The sequence below is a fragment of the Bemisia tabaci genome, chromosome 7 (genome assembly GCF_918797505.1).
Source record: "Bemisia tabaci chromosome 7, PGI_BMITA_v3".
Taxonomy (NCBI): Eukaryota; Metazoa; Arthropoda; class Insecta; order Hemiptera; family Aleyrodidae; genus Bemisia; species Bemisia tabaci.
Genome location: NC_092799.1, coordinates 30182610 through 30205903, shown reverse-complemented (window position 1 = coordinate 30205903; position 23294 = coordinate 30182610). Strand labels below are relative to the sequence as shown.

The window sequence follows — 23294 nt, the reverse complement described above, 5'->3', positions numbered from 1 at the left end:
GAGTGAAAATGGAGTCTTTCTAGCTAAAAATGAAAATAGGTTGTCCGAGCTCCTGAAGAAATATACCGTTTTTTGTACTTTTTAGGGCTTATTAGAGGCTGATACGAAAATTGACTCAAAATTACTCAAAGTTTCTGTTTTAATTTCTAAACTAAGATAGCTATTGAAATGATCTTGATTTTATTATAAAGCTGGTGTAATTTGCCGTCGATTGAGTGGTCTGCAAGCTAATTTGGTTAAAAATTGAAAAAGTTATGATAGCTTGAATGAAGGGTATCCAAAATAAGCTTACTTGTTTTCCTTACCAAGTAAGGCTCTATTTCTTCTTTTTTTCCCTTCAAGACCAAAAACACTAGAGTCAATCTGTAAAAATTACAGCATTTGTAGTACCCTCAGGTCTGTAACGAGCGTCAGATTTTTAAATTTGACCCATCGGTTCCGGAGAAAATAAATTTTTGGTTTCTGTTGCGTTCTATATTGACGTCCGGCTCAAGACGCGCCACTGACGAGGAGACCAAGTACAGAAAATCGATTTTATCCACTTTGACAATCGATCAAATTTAACATCTAAAGCTCGTTAGAAAGTTGAAAATATGATAAAGAACATTTTACTCTTTGCGTATTTTCCCTAAGCCCCTTTTTTTGGAGTTATTGGGCATTTTCGGGGCAATTTTCAATTCGATGCTACAAGCGACCAAATTATTCAAATTTCAAAATCTAAAAGTCTCCTGTGAGGAGAGGTCAATACCTTTTTATTGATGTGCCATATGACCCCTGCTGCTCCAAAATTTTGGGGGCTACGACCCCCCAAAAATTTTGGGGCTTTGGAGGGCTATAAGTCGAAAATTTCAAATAGCAAGGGTATGTTTTGACTTCAGATATGGATTCTAAGCGTGAAGTTACGTAGAACTGATACGGCTCACGGCCTGTTTGCTCCAAATTACTAAAGAAACCCATTTCTCCGTAAGAAGCTGAGTATTTTTGGAGAAAATAAGGGGCAAAAAAAATCTGGAGTAAACAGGCTGTGCGCCGTATCAATTCTACGTAACTTCACGCTTAGAATCCATATCTGAAGTCAAAACATACCCTTGCTATTTGAAATTTTCGACTTATAGCCCTCCAAAGCCCCAAAATTTTTGGGGGGTCGTAGCCCCCAAAATTTTGGAGCAGCAGGGGTCATATGGCACATCAATAAAAAGGTATTGACCTCTCCTCACAGGAGACTTTTAGATTTTGAAATTTGAATAATTTGGTCGCTTGTAGCATCGAATTGAAAAATTGCCCCGAAAATGCCCAATAACTCCAAAAAAAGGGGGCTTAGGGAAAATACGCAAAGAGTAAAATGTTCTTTATCATATTTTCAACTTTCTAACGAGCTTTAGATGTTAAATTTGATCGATTGTCAAAGTGGATAAAATCGATTTTCTGTACTTGGTCTCCTCGTCAGTGGCGCGTCTTGAGCCGGACGTCAATATAGAACGCAACAGAAACCAAAAATTTATTTTCTCCGGAACCGATGGGTCAAATTTAAAAATCTGACGCTCGTTACAGACCTGAGGGTACTACAAATGCTGTAATTTTTACAGATTGACTCTAGTGTTTTTGGTCTTGAAGGGAAAAAAAAGAAGAAATAGAGCCTTACTTGGTAAGGAAAACAAGTAAGCTTATTTTGGATACCCTTCATTCAAGCTATCATAACTTTTTCAATTTTTAACCAAATTAGCTTGCAGACCACTCAATCGACGGCAAATTACACCAGCTTTATAATAAAATCAAGATCATTTCAATAGCTATCTTAGTTTAGAAATTAAAACAGAAACTTTGAGTAATTTTGAGTCAATTTTCGTATCAGCCTCTAATAAGCCCTAAAAAGTACAAAAAAACGGTATATTTCTTCAGGAGCTCGGACAACTATTTTCATTTTTAGCTAGAAAGACTCCATTTTCACTCTACTTTTCGAATCCGAAAAGACTTTTTGAGTGATAGAAAATTTCATATAACTTTTACTCAAACGAACCGTGTACGGGCGTTCGCATATTCTGTCTTCGGATTTTCACGTTTTCATAACATCTTCACTATCCGATTCTCTGACTTGCCCTGACTTGTTTGCTTCTCCCCGACTCCAAAATTTTTGAATTCCCCACGGGCTGATTATTGCAATTGATAGACAAAGCGATAGACAAAGAAGACATAGGGAGTAGAGAGCTATTCTATTGGTTGAAACGGAATGTTGCTATAGACTAAATGGGGAAACGATGGGGACAACGATGGGGGGAACTGTAGGGTCTCTCGTGAGTTGTAGTTAGTTAGTCTATTTCTCACCTCCTTATTCCATTGCAACTCCCCGCTTCCACCGATAGGATCGCTTTATTTCCAGTTTGTCTTCTTTGTCTATAGCTTCGTCTATCAATTTGAATTATCAGCCCGCTGATTGTCAAACGAAACTTCCATTCAGAGTTCTTTTTTCTTTGGATTAAAGCGGCTTCTGCTGAATGTTGCTCGCAAAATTCCCTGACTTTTCCCGCGAGTTCCCTGGTTCATCCCATGAATTTCCTGCTTTTCCTTTGAATCCTCTGACTCTCAAGGTTTCAGACAGTCGGCATACCTGATTTTGAGGTATACGCCTGCGGGCTGATCATTTTAATTCATAGAAAAAGCAGAAGAGTTTTGACCGTAAATATGAACGCTTCAAACATAGAACAAAACAGACAAGGGACACGGTGAAATGCACGGAAACTCACTAGTTTTCGACGAGGATGCCCCCGTGCAGCGCGACGAACGCCATGCACGGACGGGACGCGACTGCGAGCGGAAATGAAAAAGCCTCGGATTCCGTTTTCGACACACGATTTTTTGCTCCGTTGCAGTTATTTGCAATCTGCTTCCACGCAACTGAACTTGGAGGAAGCCCAACAGATCTGCTGCGAGTGGCAAAACCAATTTTTCCTTCCTCTCGCCGAGCGGGGAGCGAGTAAATGACGGAGAGAATTGCCAGACGCTATTCTATCGCAGTTCTTAAACCGCGTTGATAATATCAAGTAACAGCTCGTTTAAAAGATACGATTGGGATGAATCTATGATGCTTCGCGATTCGCTAATTAACTGATGTTTTTATATTTTATGGTGTCAGAAGAGAGAAATACACCTCTAGTTCGTGATTCAGGATGCACTGGAAAAAAGGCACATTGGATCTAGAGACCATACTCTTGAAAACATTGACAAGAAAAAATACTCTTGATTCAATCGGATTTTTGCTTGAATCAAAAAGAAATCTGCTTAAATTAAGAAGCATGGTTCTTGATTTAAGCAAAAATCCGATTGAATCAAGAGTATTTTTTCGTGTCAATGTTTTCAAGAGTCTGGACTCTAGATCCACTGTGTTTTCTTTCCAGTGATAGCATTACCATCATACCAGTTTTGGGCGACGTCCGGCATACAAACGGTCAAGTATGCGTTGATAAAGCCCGTCTCACTACCATTCTTACAAAACCCGATGACTTGAAAACAAAAATAAATAAATAAAAAGGTCATTACTGCGTGGAAGCACTTTTCCGGCGCGCGCGAAAGAGTGGAAAGCAGCGAACCTCATCGACCTTTGAAATTGCGTAACAGGACTTCAGCATAAAGGTGGGGGGGGGGGGGGGGGGAGGAGAGAGAGAAAGAGGCTGACATGGTACTGACGAGAGAGGTCTAGAAGTTCAGTTACCCATCCGGTCCCGCAAAAGCGCAGCCTGACAGACTCGCGCGCGAGTTGAGCACATTAGGATGATGAAAACGAATAAATAAATGAAATATAACCAACGACAATTCTCAAATGGGAAAACGGTGAAACCATCCCATAAATCACACCGTTCGGAGCGGCGGCGGCGGCGTTAGCGCGTTAAACGGCACACTGCGGACGACTCGAGGCCGAAGCGGGGGGGGGGGGGGGGGGGGGGATCGGTGCGTGGGTTCGGAGGAAATCCGAAGATGCGTCGGGCGATGAGGCGGCGGGGGGGCGGGGGCAGGTGGGAAAAGCGTTTTGGGGATTGAGATAAAGCGGCGCACATTCAAAATTCAGCCAACTTAAATCGGCCTGATAAATTGCTCCGGATAAATAATACGAAGGGTATCAGAGGACCGGAGACGCTTTGCCAAGTCGCTTGATTGCTTCTGCCCGTGACCGAGTTTCCGATTCGTCGTTCCCCGGACGGAGGATCGTGACTGCATTCTATGTTCGTAAACTTGATTCAAACAAATTAGTGATATACAAGAAAGTGCCTAGCCCAATTGTTGTCGAAAATTCGATTTTATACGTGACTTCAGATGAAAAATCAACGAAATTTTTAATTAGAAATTCCCAAAATTCTCCCGGTTAAAATGCGATTTCCGTGGGGAAATTTGGCAACATTGAAATGGAGTTACGTTCTTTTGTAACATATACGACGAATTTTGTCCAAGCGATTGGAAAAAGGTTTTCAGCGACTAGATGACAATCGTGCTCTTCGGTATGTTCGTTGCGGCAAAACTTGAGGCAACCTTTAGGGGGATGATACCGCCCATTAGGCTGACATCTGTATCGTTTACAGATCCGATTCAAAGCTTGTAGCGCGATCGGAATGTGTATTTTCCGAACATACAACTATTCGCGCACCCCGGTATGTTTGTTGCCTAAGCGGCAAAATGAAGGCGATATTCAAGTGGATGACATAGAATCATACATCGTTCAATGAAATGGTTCCGTTATCATCTTTCTTTCTTCCATCTCACTTTGTTGCAATGACATTTGGCGCAGTCGCTCCTTCGCCCACCTTTAATCCAACCCTGAATAAATCGGTCTCAGCAACAATCATCGAACATGATCATTGCTGGAGCTACCTTTCCCTCCGTGAATATCTCCGAAGGTATGTGGCAAGAACCCCCAGCATTCACGGGAGAAACAAAGTGGTCGAGCGATCCGGGAGGTTGTGGATGCATAACTGAATAACCGGAGAGATAATAACAGATAACCGCTGCAAGTTATGATGACGTGTTCGATTCCCTCCACGCTTTGACGACTGGAACGAGGAGTTGGGAAAAAACTGGAAGCTGTTACACGTCTCGCCGTCGCATGCTTCGTTTCATTCGTCTTCTTTTCCCCTGCCTCTCCTCCGCCTTCTCCTCTCTCTTTATACTCACCGGGTCTCCGACTAACCTGGCAGGATGAAAGCGAGGAAATCAGGGTACGGCACGACGCAATATCTCGGCCGCGATTACGCTTTTTATTGAAATTTCCAGCAGCTGATTTATTTTTCCCACTTTTTTATTTTTTCCCTTTGCTGTCGTCGATGATTAGCGCCGCTCGACGGGGTGAATCGAAATCAGTGGCGCGGCGTGCTTTGCGCTACATCGATTGATCTTCCATTTAAACCTGTGGAAAAAGATCGATAGACAGGGTGTTCGCAGCGAACACCTTAGTAATCGATTCTTTACCATAGCTTCAAATGAGAAAAAATCGATGATCGATCATTCACAGTTCGCCACTGATCGAAATGCAGCCAGCAACGAGCCAAGCTTGACCGGGCCTAATTTTCCGCAGCTATAAATCGGCGACAAGACCTAATAAATAATCGAAATCGGCGACCGTTCAGGGAAAATGAGACCGCTCTTACACAGCGCCAATTTTGCTACTAGAGCAATCACTGGCGTTGAATTGGGTCGAAACATTAGAACTTGAGTTTAAGAAGGAAAATACCCTCGAGTATCCTTTTAAATTACACGAAAAAAACGATATTGTGCTGAGCACCAACTGTTTAGATCAAATGGAGCCAGCTAGTATGGCAGTAGCGCTGAGCCCTGAAACTTTAGGGTCCAGCCCTACGGACTGTAGGTCTCAGCGCTACTGCCTTACTAGCTGGCTCCATTTGATCTAAACAGTTAGTGCTCAGCACTATATAGTTTTTTCCGTGTAAGTTAAAAGGTAAGGTAGAAGGGAAAATAAGGTAATCATTTTTGCGATACGGATGTATATGCTCGTATTTTAATCAGACAATTCTTGGATTACAGTGGGGCAGATCACAACTTGAAATAGATTTTCCTTACACCTTTTCTTTTAAAGCTTCAAAATGGAAAAAGTCAAACGCGACGCCAGAGCAATTTCTGCGCTGCAGTCGGTCCTGCCTTGCTCAACGCCCTACTTTTAGCGGGATCAACTGTGAATGAAACCTGTTGATACCAAACGCGACAGATCATACGTCAGGTATTTCATGTCTCAATACGAATATTTCAACTTCCCGCTCTTTTCTGAGCAAAACACATTTATTTTAAATCCTACATCATGCAAAACGGATCAACTTGCCGAAAGCAGAGTTCTGCCGTGCAAAGGAAGAACGCCGTATGAACGTTTGAGAGTGGTCAAATTTTCCTTGATAAAACATGTATTTTAGACGAAATCCATGCATTTTCCCCCTAAAATTTTCAGATGTTTTAGATTAAAATGCGCACAAAATTGTCTGAAAATTTCGGGGAAAAATATTCACAATTTTCCCAGTAAATTCGTTTTTATCGGAGGAAATTTGGCAACGTCTAAAGGTTCATACGGTGTTCTTCCTTAGCACGGCAGTGTTGGTAAAGGGTTTTCCACACCATGGCCATTAATGTCTCCTACCTCCGACTTCAACCGTTGACAGGATCGAAAAAATCCGATGAGAACCGTTGTCGATCCGGCAACGCTGGTAAGCGGCCGTGGCCGGCAACTTTCCGCACTCACCGGGGGGCGGGGGGCCGGCTCAACAGGTGGATTTCCAACGGCCGGCTAACGAGACCGATCCTTACTTTCATCTCGACGAGCAGATTAAGATCTAGCGTAAGCGCCGGAGCCAAGATTCCCGGGAGGCACCGCTACCGTACGTGAGCTGAAAATCCCGACCCAGGATCACGCACGGCTGCAGCAGCGGGGGTTGCGTAATGAGAAGGGAACGCCCCCCCCCCCCCCGGTAAGCATCAGCTGAGGGCCCGTTAAACACTGATGCACAAAACGGGGCGAGAAATGTCATGTCAATGCACTGACACTGTACGCGCAAACAATTACTGCCACAGATTACAGGTTCTCTGATGAGAAGTTTCTTTTCGAGGAAAATATTTTAGGGATATTTTACCTTTCCTCGCAATTTTCAAATACGTCAGAATAAAATCATAGAATTCTCTAAGATATTCGATGAGAAAAATTTGTAGGGTTCCTCCCCCCCTTTTTTTTGAAAACTGACTTACTATCAGAGGAGATTTGACAACGATGAGGCTCACAGTATTTTCGACGTTCGAAATCCCTTGTGTTTTGCTTATAGTTTTATCCAGGTTTTCTAGGCCTAGGTTTTTCAAAGGTAGAATGTAGTGATAAGATCATTCAGGCAGTCGAGAGGTAAAATTTTCAACAGTCAATACTGAAAAAGACCGAGATTACATACATTTGGGGGGTTTTGCTCGATTCCACATATTTTCCACGATTTTCCCCTGCCAAATTGAATGACCTGAGTTTCCCTCGTCGCTCGAATCCCTGTAACGAATCCATATGTTTATACGAGGTTTTTCCTTAGCACAAGGGAGAACCGCACTGCACAGTGGATCGAGTCAACGGGAGAAATCGGACACGATTTAATAAAAACTTTAGGAGTGTATCTTTATTAGTATGAAATGTTGATGTTTTAAAAGTAAATCCATTGGTTTTCTTGCGACATTATCAATTAAAAGCACCCCTTAAAATTAAAATTGTAACGAGATAAACGAAACATTTTACAATGTTTATGTCATGTCCAACTTTTTCCGAAGACTCGCTCCACCGTGGGCCGAGTAGGGCGCGCAGCTCCTAAGAGGCAATTCAAAACAAGATGAGAGAATCGATCGACTGTCACCTACAGATTTGCGTTCGATGAGCTTCATGCGGAGTGCAGGACAACTTCGCGAGGCGCATCTCCGCTCTCCAGTGAAGCGATTAAAATGCTCGACAAAGCCAATCGAATCGGAATAAAATTGAAATAACACCGGCGGTCTATCACTCCTCCACGTGGCGCGCCAATAAAAAGCTGCAACTTTCTTCTCCTTTCTCTCGGAGCATCACACTATGACATCAGACATTTTCGCACGGTGAATGCATATTCTCTAGGCGGTGAGATAAGCCAGGACCGGTGTAATTGCGGCGAGGAAAAAAAACTCTCGCCAATAATTAAGAGGGAAAAATATTACTTTCTCCTTATTTTGCGGCGAGGATTCGCGACAAAGAACAAAACAATTAGAGGCTAATTCCGCCGTGCTACGGAAAAACGCCGTATGAACCTTCAGACGTTGCCGAATTGATTTTGATAAAATACGAATTTTCCGGGAAATCTGATAATATTTTCATCCAACTTTTCAGAAAGTTTCATTCACGATCAGATCTAAATCTTCTGCTAATGTCAAGAGAACATTTACTGCAACATGTTGGGAAAGAGTCATAGAAGCATCCACATGTTACGAATTTCAATTTTGTCTTTTTTTTTAAAAATTTAATTTGTCGAATAGTTTATTCTGAAGCATAAAGTTTCCCGGAACCTTTGGGACATACCAAGATTTTATTACGAATAAAATTTCTGAAAAATTCGAGGAAAAGTAAAAACAAGTTGTCCGGAAGATTGCAAATTTGTGGAGAGAAATTTTGCTGTATTCAAATGAGCGCTTCGACGTTCTTTAGTGCGTCATGGCATCATATGGACGTGTTTCTGCCAAACGGAACTATGTGTATTAGAACATGAGCCCTGAGACCCACAAGAATATGTGCACAACAGGGCTCACGTGATAATGCACATAGTTTCGTTTGATAGAAATACGCTCATATGGCACAGAGATATAGTTGAAAATGGAGCTGTGCGAACGGCAGACCCGCATCTCGGATATGGGATCTGCAATAATGATGATGGTTTCTGATCGAAACATGCCAAAGGCGAGGTAAAACTATCAAGACACTTACTGAGCGCCATGAAACCGAACGACCATTGGGGATTTGAAAAGATATCTCACCTGAAACAGAGAGCATAAAACAGATTGTTACAAAACGTCGGTTATTCAATGCGTTGTTGACAATGGAACACAATATGGATAAATATCAAGATACATCTTCAGTGATATTTGGCAGGGTGACTCATTTTTCTGAAGGTCCCTAACTTTTTGAGAGTTTTCGGTATGATGATGCTTCCCACAAAATTCGAGCTTTACCGATAGAGAGCTCAAAAATTTTGAAAAGATAAGGAATGAAAAGGTTTGAAAGCATAATTTCCTGACTATTAGAGCTTTCGCCTTTTTTGCAAAGAGTAGTGAGGGGCTCTTTCAGTTTCACACTTTTCGAGAAACTGTTCACCCCCTAACAGATGTTTCTCCCCCGATACATTATCCTTCCCTTAAATTTGGCAGAAATGCCGTCAACACACAAAGTTTTTGAAATGTACTGCAAAGAGTAGTGAGGGGCACTTTTAGCACCTCACTTTTCGAGAGGCAGTTCACTCTCAAAGCTTTGATAAGTCTTTGATAATCAACCTCAAATCTTTGATAATGTATCGAACATCAACAGACCCGACGAAGGGTCGTGGAAAGTTACAAAGACGGAATACTTTAACTGGCATTTATCTCCGTTAGATTAGGTTCAACGACCTCTTGACGACTCAAATCTTTGAATACTGTTTAGGGGTGAATTTTAGGCTGGGGTACTAAATTTATACCGGAATAACTCGTCTGACTCAAGAGGGGCGTTTTGTGAAAAAAAAAAGCTGAACTTCTGGTTACAACTGAACGGATACTTGGCATAACCGGCGTGCTCTACCGAGAGGTTAAACAATGTGAAAAGGAGATAGAATTGAATTTAAATGTAAGTCGATGTCCCGTGTGATTGGATCCAACTGACGAGGTTCAGCGCCCACCCCGCCCCCGCACGAGGTCGACGAGGCAGCGAGCTGCAAGCTGCAAGTCCTCTGGCAAAACGCATTAAGAGCCCTTGGACGTTGCAACATTTCGTTTCAGAAAACAAAATTATCTCGGAAGATTTTCAATATCGTTATGATTTTGCTATGATTTTTGTTTTACTTGAACACGAAGCAACTCTCCTCATTAAGTTGCCCCACTAACTTAACTTACATACAACCCACACTGGGAAAAAAACACATTGGATCTAGAGTCCAGACTCTTGAAAAAATTGACAAAAAAAAGGACTCTTGATTCAATCAGATTTAAGCTTAAATCAAAAGGACATCAGCTTAAATTAAGAGGCTTGGTTTTTGATTTAAGCAAAAATCCGATTGAATCAAGAGTATTTTTTCTTGTCGATGTTTTTGAGAGTCTGGACTCTAGATCCAATGTGTTTTTTTTCCAGTGCACTTCAATTTTGGAAAATTATGTGTTGACTTGATTTTATGAGTTTAAGCAACACTTAAATATTATTTCTAAATTTATTTTTAACAGCGATACACACACATGGCAATTGGATCAAGTCGGGGGGAGGTTGGACATGATTTAAAAACTTTGAAGTGTGCATCTTCATTGATATAAAATGTTATTGTCATGAAAGTGGATCCACTGGTTTTATCGTAAAATTTTCTACTAGAGGCACCCCTTGCAATTTGACGAAGTAATCATAAAAATTAACGGTGTTAGTTCAAAAATGCATGTCTATTCTTTAGACACACTCCACTGCGCGATGGGAGCATGCCTGAAGGTCGTACGTACGTGCGCAACTACCGGACGAACATCGAGGTGACTTTTCCCAGAGAGAGAAGGGGGGGGGGGCCTGCAAACGAACGAGGGAGTCGCGGCCCCGGCTTAAACGAAAGGATTGATCGGTCCATTTTGTTCATTTTTCATCCCCGCAGCCACCGAGCCTCCCCCACCCCCTCCCCCGCGTTTAAGAGTGTTGTCCTGAAGGACAGGTAGTCGATCAACTGCTTTCTACGGTGATAAATTGATACGGATGACTTGACTTAACCCCACTCTCTTTCATTCCTCTGTGTAACCGCGAATTTTCGAGCCAGCTGATGCTTTTACCCCGGGGTCTCTTGCCCTTCTCACGGTTAATGTTTGTCTCTTCAGCTTTTTCAAGGTTGTTCCTATAATACTGCCGTGCTAAGGAGGAACGCCGTATGAACATTCGAGAGTTGCCGAATTTCCTTCGATAAAATGTTTATTTATGAGGAAAATTGAGAATATTTTTCCTTGAAATTTTCAGGAACTTTAGATCAAAATACAAACAATATTCTCTGAAAAATTGGAAGAAAAATATTCATAAGTTTACCGGGAAATTTGTGTTTTATCGAAGAAAATTTGGCAACGCCTGAAAGCTCATACGGCGTTTTCCCTTAGCACGGCAGAATACCGGGCAAGTTCCGCGTGTTCGATGTTGATTTTCGGAAAGGCGGAACGAAAATGTTTACGATCATGGCTGAGGAGAAAAACTGAGGCAAAATTGAGGACATCTACCGCAAACGGGCCTTTAATAAGGCATAAAATGCTGCTATAATGGTGCAACTTATCTCTTCACGGGCTACCGACCTATCCAAAAGCTCTGCTACGCTTTTTCTTTTTACAAAGTAAGTTTTGAATTTTCCCCCAATATTTTTTTTTTTTTTTTTTTAAAGAAAATAAGTGGTCTGTACAAAAATTCTTTTTTCTACAAACAATTATTGGTGAAACTGGACAATTTTAGCCGCACAGCAAGCCCTATAAGCACTTTATTGAAGGTCCTCGTTATGACAATTGAGAAAATGAGGTTTTTCAGGTCATCTTGAGTAACATATGGGTGATACGGTAAAATTTCCCGAATATTCCCAAACAATAGTTGAAAAAAAAACCAACCGCAAGAGACAAACTGAAAAATCAAAGATTCACTTCCGAAATGGCCGGTTCCAATTCAAACATTGTTCAAGATTAATAACGCTCGATTACTATCACGGTCCGACAACCGAGGTTCCGACTGGCGCCCGCATAAAAAAAACAGTGACAGGAAAAACTCTCTAATTACCTATATACACACACTGGAACGAACTTTATGGTCCGACGATGCCCTACTCCGCGGCGGGTTGCTAACAATCAAGTTGTTAATTAAATTAGGCCGAAGGGATGCGGAACAGCGGATAGCGATTTCAGGGACAGCAGAATTTCACATCAGACGCCCATTCATGGGCTCCGATTCTGGTACGTAGCGCTCTTGTCTCGTTCCAATCGAGGGAAAAGTCAACGCGAATAAAAAATAGCGGTGGCGTGGCGTGCTTTGCGATAAATCGATTCATCTGCCATCCAATCCCATAAAAAAGGATCGATTAACAGGGTGTTTGCAACAAACACCTTAGGAATCGATTCTTTGCCATAGCTTTAAATGGGGAAGTATCGATAGTCGATCTTTCACTCCTCGCCACTGGTCAAAATAGGTGGCCGAGCACTCTCGTGTTTCAGCATTTTTTACGCCCTTCCACCGGCGGCAATTCGGATTTTTTCCCGACCCCTTTTTTTCAGCCTTGCTGAGAAAGAACGCCGTATGAACATCCGAATGTTGCAAAATTTACTCTCGGGAAATACCCCTTCTCGAGGAGAAGTTTCGAATATTTTTCTTTGAAATTTTCAGACACTTTATAATATCAAATCCAGCACAAAATTCTCTGAAAATGTGGAGGAAAAATACTGACAAATGTTTTCCATACGATCATAATTTGCCGAAGGAAGTGTGACAACGTCTGAAGACTCATACGGCCTTAATCCTAAACACGGCAGCGGTAAAAATGTTCAAATTGAGTATGCCATGCGGAATTTTCCCGCTCCCATTGTCAAGAATAATATTACCGACTATTCATGCCATCACAATTGTGATGATGATCGTTTGATCAAACATATGATCGTTTCATATGTTTCACACAATTGTGAAACATATGAAACATTTTCAGGGGCTGGCATGGCCGGATTCACCTACTTGCCGCCCATGGGCCGCCTGTATTTTGCCGACCCCCTTCTCATTCGTTTTGAAACTCGATAACAACCATCAAATGAACGTGGCGGCGGAGGAGGGGTGCATAAGACGCATTTACTCGTGATAAACACATTTTTTGGGAAAGCCCTGTCAACACTACTAGCAAGAATTTTGCGCGAAAGTTAAGTTCCGTAAACCTATCTCTGCGTGGACAAGGCCTTCCATTCATAAGAAATGAACTAAAAAATTATGAAAGAACAAACATAAATGTGGATCAATGATTTTAACTTCCGCCGCCGCGCCGCGCAGACCGTGCCGTATTTGGCGCAATGCGTGAAGTATTCCGACAGTCTTGTAGGCGCTATGCGTTTCACGCCGACCGCTGCTGAACGCACTGTGTTAAGACGCAACGCGTGAAGTATTCACGCAGTCTTGAAGGCGCTATGCGTTTCACGCTGACCGCACTGTATTTGGCGCAATGCGTGAAGTATTCGTGCAGTCTAGTGGGCGCTAATATGTGTTACATGCCGATCGCTGCTGACGACAATGTGTGTTTGGAGGACCTAAAAACCCCACGCCAATAGCAAAGGGGTCGTTTCGCGCCCTCATCGAGTTGGAACGCAATTTGAGAATCAAACAGAGGATTTGCGCCACGCGGAGGACATTATTCGATCGAAGCTCGATTGGCAAGCGAGCCCCGTCGCACAGTAGATCGAGTCAATCAGAGAGGTCGGACATGAAATATTCGACTAAAACCGCAAATTTTGAAGTTTATTTCGCCACATTTTAAACTTAAAGGGAATAACACATGGAGAATAATTTCACGAGAAAACCAATGGAACCACTTTTAGAACCCAAATCTTGTATAAACGGAGTTATAAGCGTTTAAATTTTTCAAATTTTGTCCACCTCTCCCATACACTCGATCCACCGTGCGTCGGGAGGCATTTCGGGAGAGAGCGACTCCGGTCAAGAATCGCATCGGGTACCGAACTTATGGACAAAAGCTCACCACGAACCCGAGCGTGCTCCGATCGATATCGGGCCGAAAACACTCTGTATGGGACCCGTGTTTATAATTTGTCGAAACCGCCGCAACAATAGGCGTGACGCGACCGACAGAAACGCACACAATGAGTTACCAATTGGCTCGAGCAAAAAAGGGATAATGGGGGAGAGATAGCATCTGAAATTGATGACGGATGGAAACAATGGGTACACGGTGTCGCAAAGATCCATGCCTTTCACGGTGACAGGCGTGGAATGGAGAGGTGATTAAACAATTAAACAGTCGACTGGGACACTTGCTTCGGGAGGCGCGGACGAAGGGGGCGACGCCCCCCTCGCTCAGCCGCGAGGGGAGGACGATGATTCGCCAAACATGCAAATTTTCCCCGTGACATTTCGATCTTTCTCTTGTCCTCACATTCTTCCGAACTCATTCATGTCACTGAATTGACCTAATTATTGCGACTTGGTGAAACCTATTTCGAAGGTGTTGCTGGTAAGAGGCGAAATGACGTCATCCATCGCGTTTAAGTTCAGAATGATTTTGTTATGCTAAACAGTGTCCATCTGATGAGCGAAGCAGTGTTAACGCCTTAATTTAGTCCCCCTCTAATCGGATGATAAGCCGATGCGCGTTTCATTTAGAGAACCTGTACACGGAGAAAAAAACTTCGTGCGTGGGGCCGAAGTTTAGGTCATATGGATCTCTTAAGTTTTCGGATTGAGCATCTGAACACTTTAAGTCCAGCTGCTGAGGTTTGGATCACACATCTGAAACTTCAGTTCTTACATCTGAAGCACTTCGGTTTTCACATCCGAAAAACTTCGGTTCTCACACCTGAAGTACTTCAGATGTAAGAACTGAAGTTTCAGAAGTAAGAACTGAAGTTTCAGATGTGTGATCCGAACCTCGACAGCTAGATCTAAAGTGTTCAGATGCTCAATCTGAAAACTTCAGAGATCCATATGACCTAAACGGCGGGTCCGACGCACAAGGTTTTTTTCTCCGTGTATAATTATTGAAGTTTCAATGTCACGGCTTTTCAAGACAGCTGTCTCGTAGTGTCTCGTCACCGACTTCCTCATTTCCTCTTCGACCACACACGACGACTGGCGACACACTCGGCTTTTTCTTGCATTTACCACTTCTTCGGGTACTTTCTCCCGAACATGAGCGATATTCCGCGTTCTCGAAATTGGCAGTTCAGGAGGATCTATTGATCCGCTGGAACGAAGCGAGGACAAGAGAGAACACACGCCGGTCCGACGTTCGACGGAGAGCCGCTCGTCGCGTTCGCCTTCCACCTTGGCGATCGAGCACTCCACGCCACTCGGGCCGGCTCTCCGTCGATATAATTCAATTTCCGTCCGCTGTCAATTTACCTACGTAATCAATTCAATTTCGCCGCAAAGCCTGAGCCGCTCTTTCAGACGCGGGTCGACGTCGCGCGACGTCGACGCGAAAGGCCCGGCCGGTGCGCAGATATCGATCTCGGCCTAAAGTCGCGTAATCAAGATGGACAGAAACGAAACCCGCGGTCCGGGCGGATCGGATCAGCCTCCCTTTTTCGGACCGTCCATTCTCCTCTCGGCTTACGAACCACGAAAATTGAGAAGACCCACACGATACGCGGCTTGAGATCCAATCTTCAGCGGCTGCGTGATGGGGCTCGAGACAACATTACGTCCGTTTAATTCTTAATACATGTCAACTATGGAAAAACTATTACAGAGCGGTGGGCGAGTGGGAGTGGACTTGGGCTGGAAAGTTCAATCCGACGGTTTATTACTGGGAGGTTAAAATATCTCACTGTCGAACAGTCATCTCAATTGATTAGATCGACACACATTTGAGTCTAATTGTGAGAAACACCCGATAGGAATCATTGCAATCAGATATACTGCACTGTATAGAGTCCCTTAACAGGGAGAGTTGAGACAACGCAGCTCGTGGATGCTCCAAACGGGGATAAAGATTAAGCAAATTGAACATTTTTCGTAATCTTTGATCAACTCATTCCCGAATTCCTGTCTCCATTTCCTCTCTCATTCATTTTGTTCCTTGCCGTGCCCCGAATTCCCCGGTCCATTGTAATCTTTGCAATTGATGAACATGTTTTTTCCTGTTTGTAACACTCTGGAGGCCTAAGATACGGGGCTCGATGAGAAAAGGATTCGTATTGTCTTTACTCTTAGTATGCATAAAGGGACCCGAGTACTGTATATTGCAAAAAGAAATATGTTTCTTTTGAGATTCTTTGAGGTGGTAGAAAGATCAAATTATGATTTTTTCACAAAGGAACAAAAAACCCCGTCGGTTGGTCGGAGAACTTCTCGGCATTTCCAGTTATTTCGCGATTCCCTGCGCACTTACGACCCTCCGTACGGCGAGGGTCCAAGCTCGTCGCTCGCTCATCTCATCGCTTCAATGACGTACCTACATATATTTCCACATGAGCCCTGGAGAGCATGCAGATAAACGAAAATTTAGGGCTCACGTAGAAATTAAGGTACGCCCTTTGATTATTCGAAATTTGGAGCGAGAGGCCACTTTATTACTCGCGCGAGGAAGGACACGAGGCCGAGCAATCAACCCTGCTTGGGGACAGATTGAAGTTAACTGACGACCGTTTGTCAAAAGCCACCGACACCGTCAACGGCCGGACCTTCCTCTCGAATATGGACGTATTTCTATCAAACGGAACTATGTGCATTATGACGTGAGCCCTGTTGTGCGTGTATTCTTGTGGGTCTCGGGGCTCATGTCTCAATGCACATAGATCCATTTGATAGAAATACGTCCATATAAACAACGCGGGGGAAAAAAAAAAACAGATCAGAGACCGCACGAGCACGATCCGGTAAGGGCGTCAAGGATCGGATTATTGGGGGGCGGGGGGGAAGGGGGGGGGGAGTCGAGTCCTTACGCTTGTTATTCCGGTATTGTGATAAGAGTCGACCCTAAATTGGATCAATTGATTCATTCCCTCTCCCGGAGGAAGCCCGTCTGCCTCCATCCCTCGCGCCCTCCGCGGCCTCGTCTTCCGGTCGGGTCTATCGCGCTCCCGTCCCCAGGGAGCAATTCCGAATCGGCAACTCCTGCTCCCTTTACTTATGCAAATCAGTGGCGTGGCGTGAATTGCGATACATCGATTGTTATGCCATTTAAACCTATGGTAAAGAATCGATTATTAAGGTGTTCGCTGCGAACACCCTGTTTCTCGATCCTTTTCCATGGGTTTAAATAGCATAACAATCGATGTATCGAAATTCACGCCACGCCACTGATGCAAATCGTCCACCTCCGCGCCTCTCCATCGACCGACTCGACGACTCCCGACCGACTTCCATTTTTCCACACTCGCGAGTTCTTCATTTCTTCACTCCCATTTTTCTTCCGATGGGAGGAGGAAATAGAGAGGGAGAACCCTTTGATCCTAGAAGGAGAACCCTATTAGGACGAAGCGAGTGCCAAAAACGTCTAGCGCATTATTAGTCGAGGAAATATGCTGGATCCGGTTGGTTCGAAAGGGATATTCTTCTACGACGGACTAAGCCGTCTGAAAACCTCCAGGGTTCATTCACAGACGTAGGGATATTTCAGTTCCCTGCTTTTCCACGTACCTAAAACCGCAGTTTCCGCTTATTTCCTAAGGAGCTGAAAATAGTCGGTCGGATGTGCTCTTGATGTAAATTTATCACCGGCGGGAGACCTGACCGAGCAAAATGGAAACCCGACCATCTCTTTGAATTTGATTTGTTCGGTTACTAAACGGACACAAAAAATAAGTGGGAAACACTTGCTGTGACGAGACGACCGCATAGTGATTTTTCGCCGGTGTTGAAAAGTCGGAAAATTTTCCCCCTCCCGCTGAACTTCAATTGGACGTATTTCGATCAAACGGAACTACGTGCATTAAGACAAGAGCCCTGAGACCCAGTGGAATATGTGCATGATAGGGCTCACGTCATAATGCACGTAGTTCCGTTTGATAGAAATACGTCCAATTTGTACGAACATCGATGCTCGGCCGCGGGTGCTTATCCTGCCTCGACATCGCACGAGAGATAGCGCTAAAATTCACTAATTAACGAAAGCAATAAACCGGGCGGGGAGAGAGGGGAGAGGGCGGGAAGAGATAACATTTTTTACAACTATTCCGAATGAACCTCCCGCTTAGAACATAGTAAAGCAGCGTTGTTATTTCGGGGGGTGAATTGGAGGATAGCGTGCGCCGGGACGTCACGAAACCGGAATCGGTTTCTGCATGCTCCCGGTTTACGAGTCGGCCCCCCTCCGCCGATCCCTCCAACGGCCTATCCACGCCCATCCCCCATTGATGCCACTTGCGACAGAGGTGGTTGACGGAGTCGTAAGTGATTTAAAAGAGCTTTATTTACAAGAAAAAATATGATCAATTTTCAAACAAACACTTTTTTACATGGAAATTGCCTTGGAGGAGTGAATAATGTATTTTTGAAAACTGACGGAATTGCCCCAAAAATTAAAAAGACTTACTTTCGTCAAGGGGCAAATCTCAATATAAGAATTCCATTGACTTTACGCATTGATTAGTTGAGATTAGTTATTGTAATTGTGCTTCGGCAAAGTTAAGCTCTGTTTCTTAGGAGTCTTCCGCTTACCGGTTCAGGTTAGCATTCTGGGGGGACAAACAAAACTCGAACCCAGAGACAAGAGACCCTCCACTTGTGACTTGGCATGGGGGAAGCTTTTACTTTCGGGACTTTAGCATTCAACTGTAGACCTACCTACTTGGTTGATGGTTAACAACGTGTTGGCAGTTTCGTTTTGCCAACAAACCGAAGTTTGGGGAAATTCTTTGGCTCATGACTTCACCCGAAGCTCATCATCCACCATCAACCAAGTAGGTGGGTCAACAGCCGAAAAAAGAGTGATGACTGTTGCTCCCTTTAACTGTCCATAAGAAAGTGTTGAATCCCCGAAAATAAAAGCTTTCACCTGTCGCCCAGTGGCCATAGGAGGGCACTGGAAAAAAAAAAAAAAAACATTGGATCTAGAGTCCAGACTCTTAAAAACATCGACAAGAAAAAATACTCTTGATTCAATCAGATTTAAGCTTAAATCAAGAACCAAGCCTCTTAATTTGAGCGGATTTCCTTATGATTTAAGCTTAAATCTGATTGAATCAAGAGTCCATTTTCTTGTCGATGTTTTCTAGAGTCTGGACTCTAGATCCAATGTGTTTTTTTTTCCAAGTGTGTCGCCAAGCGGCCTTCGGAGGGTCTCTCGTCTCTGATTCTGACCTCGCTGCTGTCAAATGGGGCGGCAAGTTGTGGCAACGGAGTGTGGCGCCAGGGAAAGCTAAAGCTGCGAGATCGGATAAAGGCGGGCAATTCGTAGGGCGCCTAATAGCGACGAGGACTGCGCGAGCGAGTGCACCGGCGGCGGCATCGGCTCGGCTCCCAGTCACGTTATTCGCCGCCACCTCACGCCTCGCGACACGCGCACTCCCCAAACTTTTACGAAAGCACCCGCTCGTGGCGGGGCGCTCACTTCCAGCATGTTTTTGACAGCTTGCACCGCGCCGCCGGGCACCGACCCCTTCCGTCCCGCCGCGTTTTCACGGCTCTTCGCTTCCATCGAGGAACCGGCGGCAACTCCGGCCGTTTCGTCCACTTCAATGCACGTGCAACAATCGATAACTGACTAGACTGAAACAATATGTTTTTGAGACGATCTACGCGATATAAAAACAGGATGAGGCAAAAGTTGAGATCAGAGATCAACACCGCTTTCCGTCGGGTGATGACTGATGAATTAAGGGGTGAGCACTTGGCTAGGCGAGTTTTCGCACATCAGGTTAGAATCACTAAACCAACTGATCAACTCATTGGTCATCAGTCATCACTAGGCGAATATGAAGGTTGATTTCCGAGGATAACTTTTACGTTGGTGGGAAGATAGCAAGGCTCAGGATCTCTGAAATATCTTGTTTCTAATAGAGGCAGGCTGCTTCACCTGTCCAGTGCCGATTGTTTGAAATCGATCGAAATCGAGTAGAATAATAATGCTGCCAGCTAACAAGTATCACGACTGAGAGGCATGACGCGGCAACGACCAACTTCTTCCTCCGGTTTTGCCTTTAGTAATGATTCACGCAAGGTGGCAACACTGGAGTTCGTTCATTTGAATTTATGTAAAACAATCGATTTTCATCGAGATAGGTTCTTAAACCTGAAATCGATTACTTACAACGGATGTAAATGGAGAAAGAACGAGGTTCCAATTTGCGATGACCATGACTGGTTTTACCCGAGGGGAGAGATAAATGCTACATGTACTACACCCAGCCCCTGGGAGTTTAAAAAGAGAAGACCTTATTAGCCGATTAAATTACGAGCAGATCGAGTGACTACCGGTGCCAATTCTACATTTTCCGCGTGCAATTTCAGGACATAACTGACCCTATTCTTCCCTAATGGTTCATTCACCCAACAACGGGAACACTGAGCACACATCCTTACTTAAATAGATAATTTTAGCTACATGTAGGATGTTCTCTGGCCTACCGCGAAAATTGAAGGCGAAATAGCCATGTGCCCCACCTCCAGATACCCCTTCCACGTCCATAAAGCTGCGTATTTTGATTGGTCGGTTAGAAAATGCGATTTTCATTACACATGCTATCATTTTGCGAGCAAAACAAGTTTCATTGTCCTAGCGGTTGATTTTTCCGATAAACTGTCTAGTTGTGACGATTGAAAGTTTCAAGCTGATATGACGGTGACACCAATTGGACTGCATTTTGCAATTTGGAACTATAAATTCTGGCTCTTCTGGAAAAACACTTATGTGCATAGGGAAACTAATAGCACATACGTTGTTTTTAAACCGGGCTAGAATTTATAGTTCCAAATTGCAAAATGTAGTCCGATTCGTCGAAGGAACGTAACTCCATTCCAGGGTTGCAAAATTGACTCAAATAATCCCATTTTTTGACGAGAATAACCCTGTATAATTCGTCGAAAATTAGTCTGCTTTTAGCATGGGATCGGAAGAAACAATAGTGAAATTTTCAATTGAAAATTTTCCGAGTAAAAATAGTATTCGTGCAGGAAAATCTGACAACACTGGCATGCAGTTACGTCCTTTCGTGCCGGGCACGACGTGGCGAAAACATCAAGGGACATGGATCCCGGCAACCTTTGACAACGAGAGCGCGGGGGCGGGGGGTAAACCAATAATGTCTCCCTTTGCGAGGAACAAGCGTCTCCGAGGAGTTTGCATGATATTGCTTCAAACTCGGAAAAATCAATTCCTGTCGCCGGCCGATAATCGGATTACGAGACGAGTTCCGTCTCTTTAAACACGTTTCGCCAACTTATCGGGAGCCGGAGCGATACGGTTGTCACGAGTATCGGGAAAACCGCCATTTTCACGCGTTCGAGGCCCGCTGCGAGAGCAGAAGCGGCCTCGGTGCGAGAGACTCGGGGTAACTTTCTCGTCCTTTCATGATAAACTCGGAGAAAAACCGCGTATCGACGCGGGTTATGTATTGAAGATTAGACGGTTGCTACTCGGTAGCGCGGATGATGCCTTTGAGAGGCTGCTTCTGAATGAACTTGAAGCTTTCGATCTTCGCCCGCAACCTAAGGTTGAACCTAACGGGCAATGAGGTGATTTTTAGTGCCTCACACGGCCGAGTTCACGACTACTATATTTTGAACCAATTTTAAAAGTGCATGTTTGAGTACTTATTTTCTAAAGAGCGAATACTTCTATTTAATCTGTTTAATAATTAATAAATTCAAAAAGAGCAAAACTAAGTTTTTTGGTTGCTTCAAAACTCGACGTTACTGCAGCTATTGGACCACATTTAGCAGAGACGAATCAGCTTTTGGCAAATTTAACTGGGCACTTTAATTTTTCACAAGATATTGTTTGTGCGAATTCCTTTGAAAACTTTAAGGAATTTGCTTCGTACATTACAGGAATTTCACTGAACTTTGTTCAAAAATCCGAGCAACCGATTTCGTGTAAAAAATTAAAATGCCCGATTAAAGTTGGAAATAGCTTATGTGACTGATTCTGCATAACACGGTCCGATTGCTTTTCCTCCACAGATATGTGATTTGGCAAATGATTCTGTCCTCTGCAAATGCCTAGGTTTCTTTTTTATAAGGCGAATTTATAAGGCGAATTTTATAAATGTTTAACCTCTTTCGAATAACAGCATCTCTCGTATTTCATTTATTCGTTTAACTGTGGTTGACGGTTTTGGATAAAGTATAATTATGGCAATTATGATCGTATCTATTTTGAACAAGGAGAAATTCATGGTAATTTTTCCCCCTTGTTTATAGTTTTCGATCTCCACGAAGACGGTTCTTTTCTTTCTCCTCCTCTCCTCCATCTTCACTCGTCCTAATAAAATACTGCTCGCATTGTAGAGAACACTCTGCGCAAGCATCACCTCGATCGCCATCCGTTTCCATTAATTATTCGCTACCGTGTCTGTCATCGATTATCATCAATTTTCGCGCCCCCTCCCCCTCCCGTTGAGATCCATCCCGGGCCCCTCGTCGATGTAAAAATTATTCGAAAGTATCTTATTCCCGGCGTAATTGATGTTTCCTCATTTAATTACCCCATCTCGGCTCCGCTCTCCTTTTTCCTGTTATTAATTCCCGCCGGCTAATGCATTTTTCCGACAGCCGAACTGCCGTGCTACGCAAAAACGCCGTATAAGTCTCCATCAGTTGCCAAATTTCCTTTGATTGAATACGAATTTCCGGGAAAAATCGATAATATTTCCCGTTCGATTTTTCAGAGGCTTTCCTTGGTACTAACATCAATATCGTCTAAAAATTCCAAGAGGAATTATTCTTGGGTGTCTACTTAAACAGACTGACCAAAAATCAGTACTTTTACGGTGCTTTTTCAGTACATTCCCAAAAAATTCAGAACTTTTTCAGTACCTTCATTCGACGAAATTAGAAAAAATTTCAAGAATTTAATTTCTTACACGTATTGAGAAAACAATGAAAAAACAATGAAAAAAATTCCGGACCCCTTGCCGCGGAATTTCCGCACTTTTTCAGTACTTTCGTACCCCCCTTAAAAAATCGGTACTATTTCCGGACTTCCCGGAGATTCCAGACTTGTAGACACCCTGTTATTCAATTCCCTCCTCAAGAATACACATTTTAGTGGAGAAAATTTGGCAACTCTCGAATGTTCATACGGCATTTTTCCGCGGAATTTCCGCACTTTTTCGGTACTTTCGTACCGCCCTTAAAAAATCAGTACTATTTCCGGACTTTCCGGAAATTCCAGACTTGTAGACACCCTGTTGTTCATATCCCTCTTCAAGAA

At 43.6% G+C, this 23294-nt stretch overlaps 1 protein-coding gene across 4 annotated transcripts in view; it reads right to left on the bottom strand.

Annotated features, from left to right (window-relative positions):
- Positions 1–23294, bottom strand: part of LOC109041486 (pumilio homolog 1) — a 376227-nt gene that overhangs the window by 41596 nt on the left and 311337 nt on the right. For 2 of the 4 annotated variants that reach the window (XM_072302964.1, XM_072302966.1), the window contains one exon: positions 8957–9006. The exons of the other annotated variants lie outside the window; for them this stretch is intronic. In XM_072302964.1, the coding sequence (XP_072159065.1) occupies positions 8957–9006 (50 nt within the window). The remainder of the gene's footprint in view (positions 1–8956; positions 9007–23294) is intronic. 4 annotated transcript variants of the gene reach the window in all.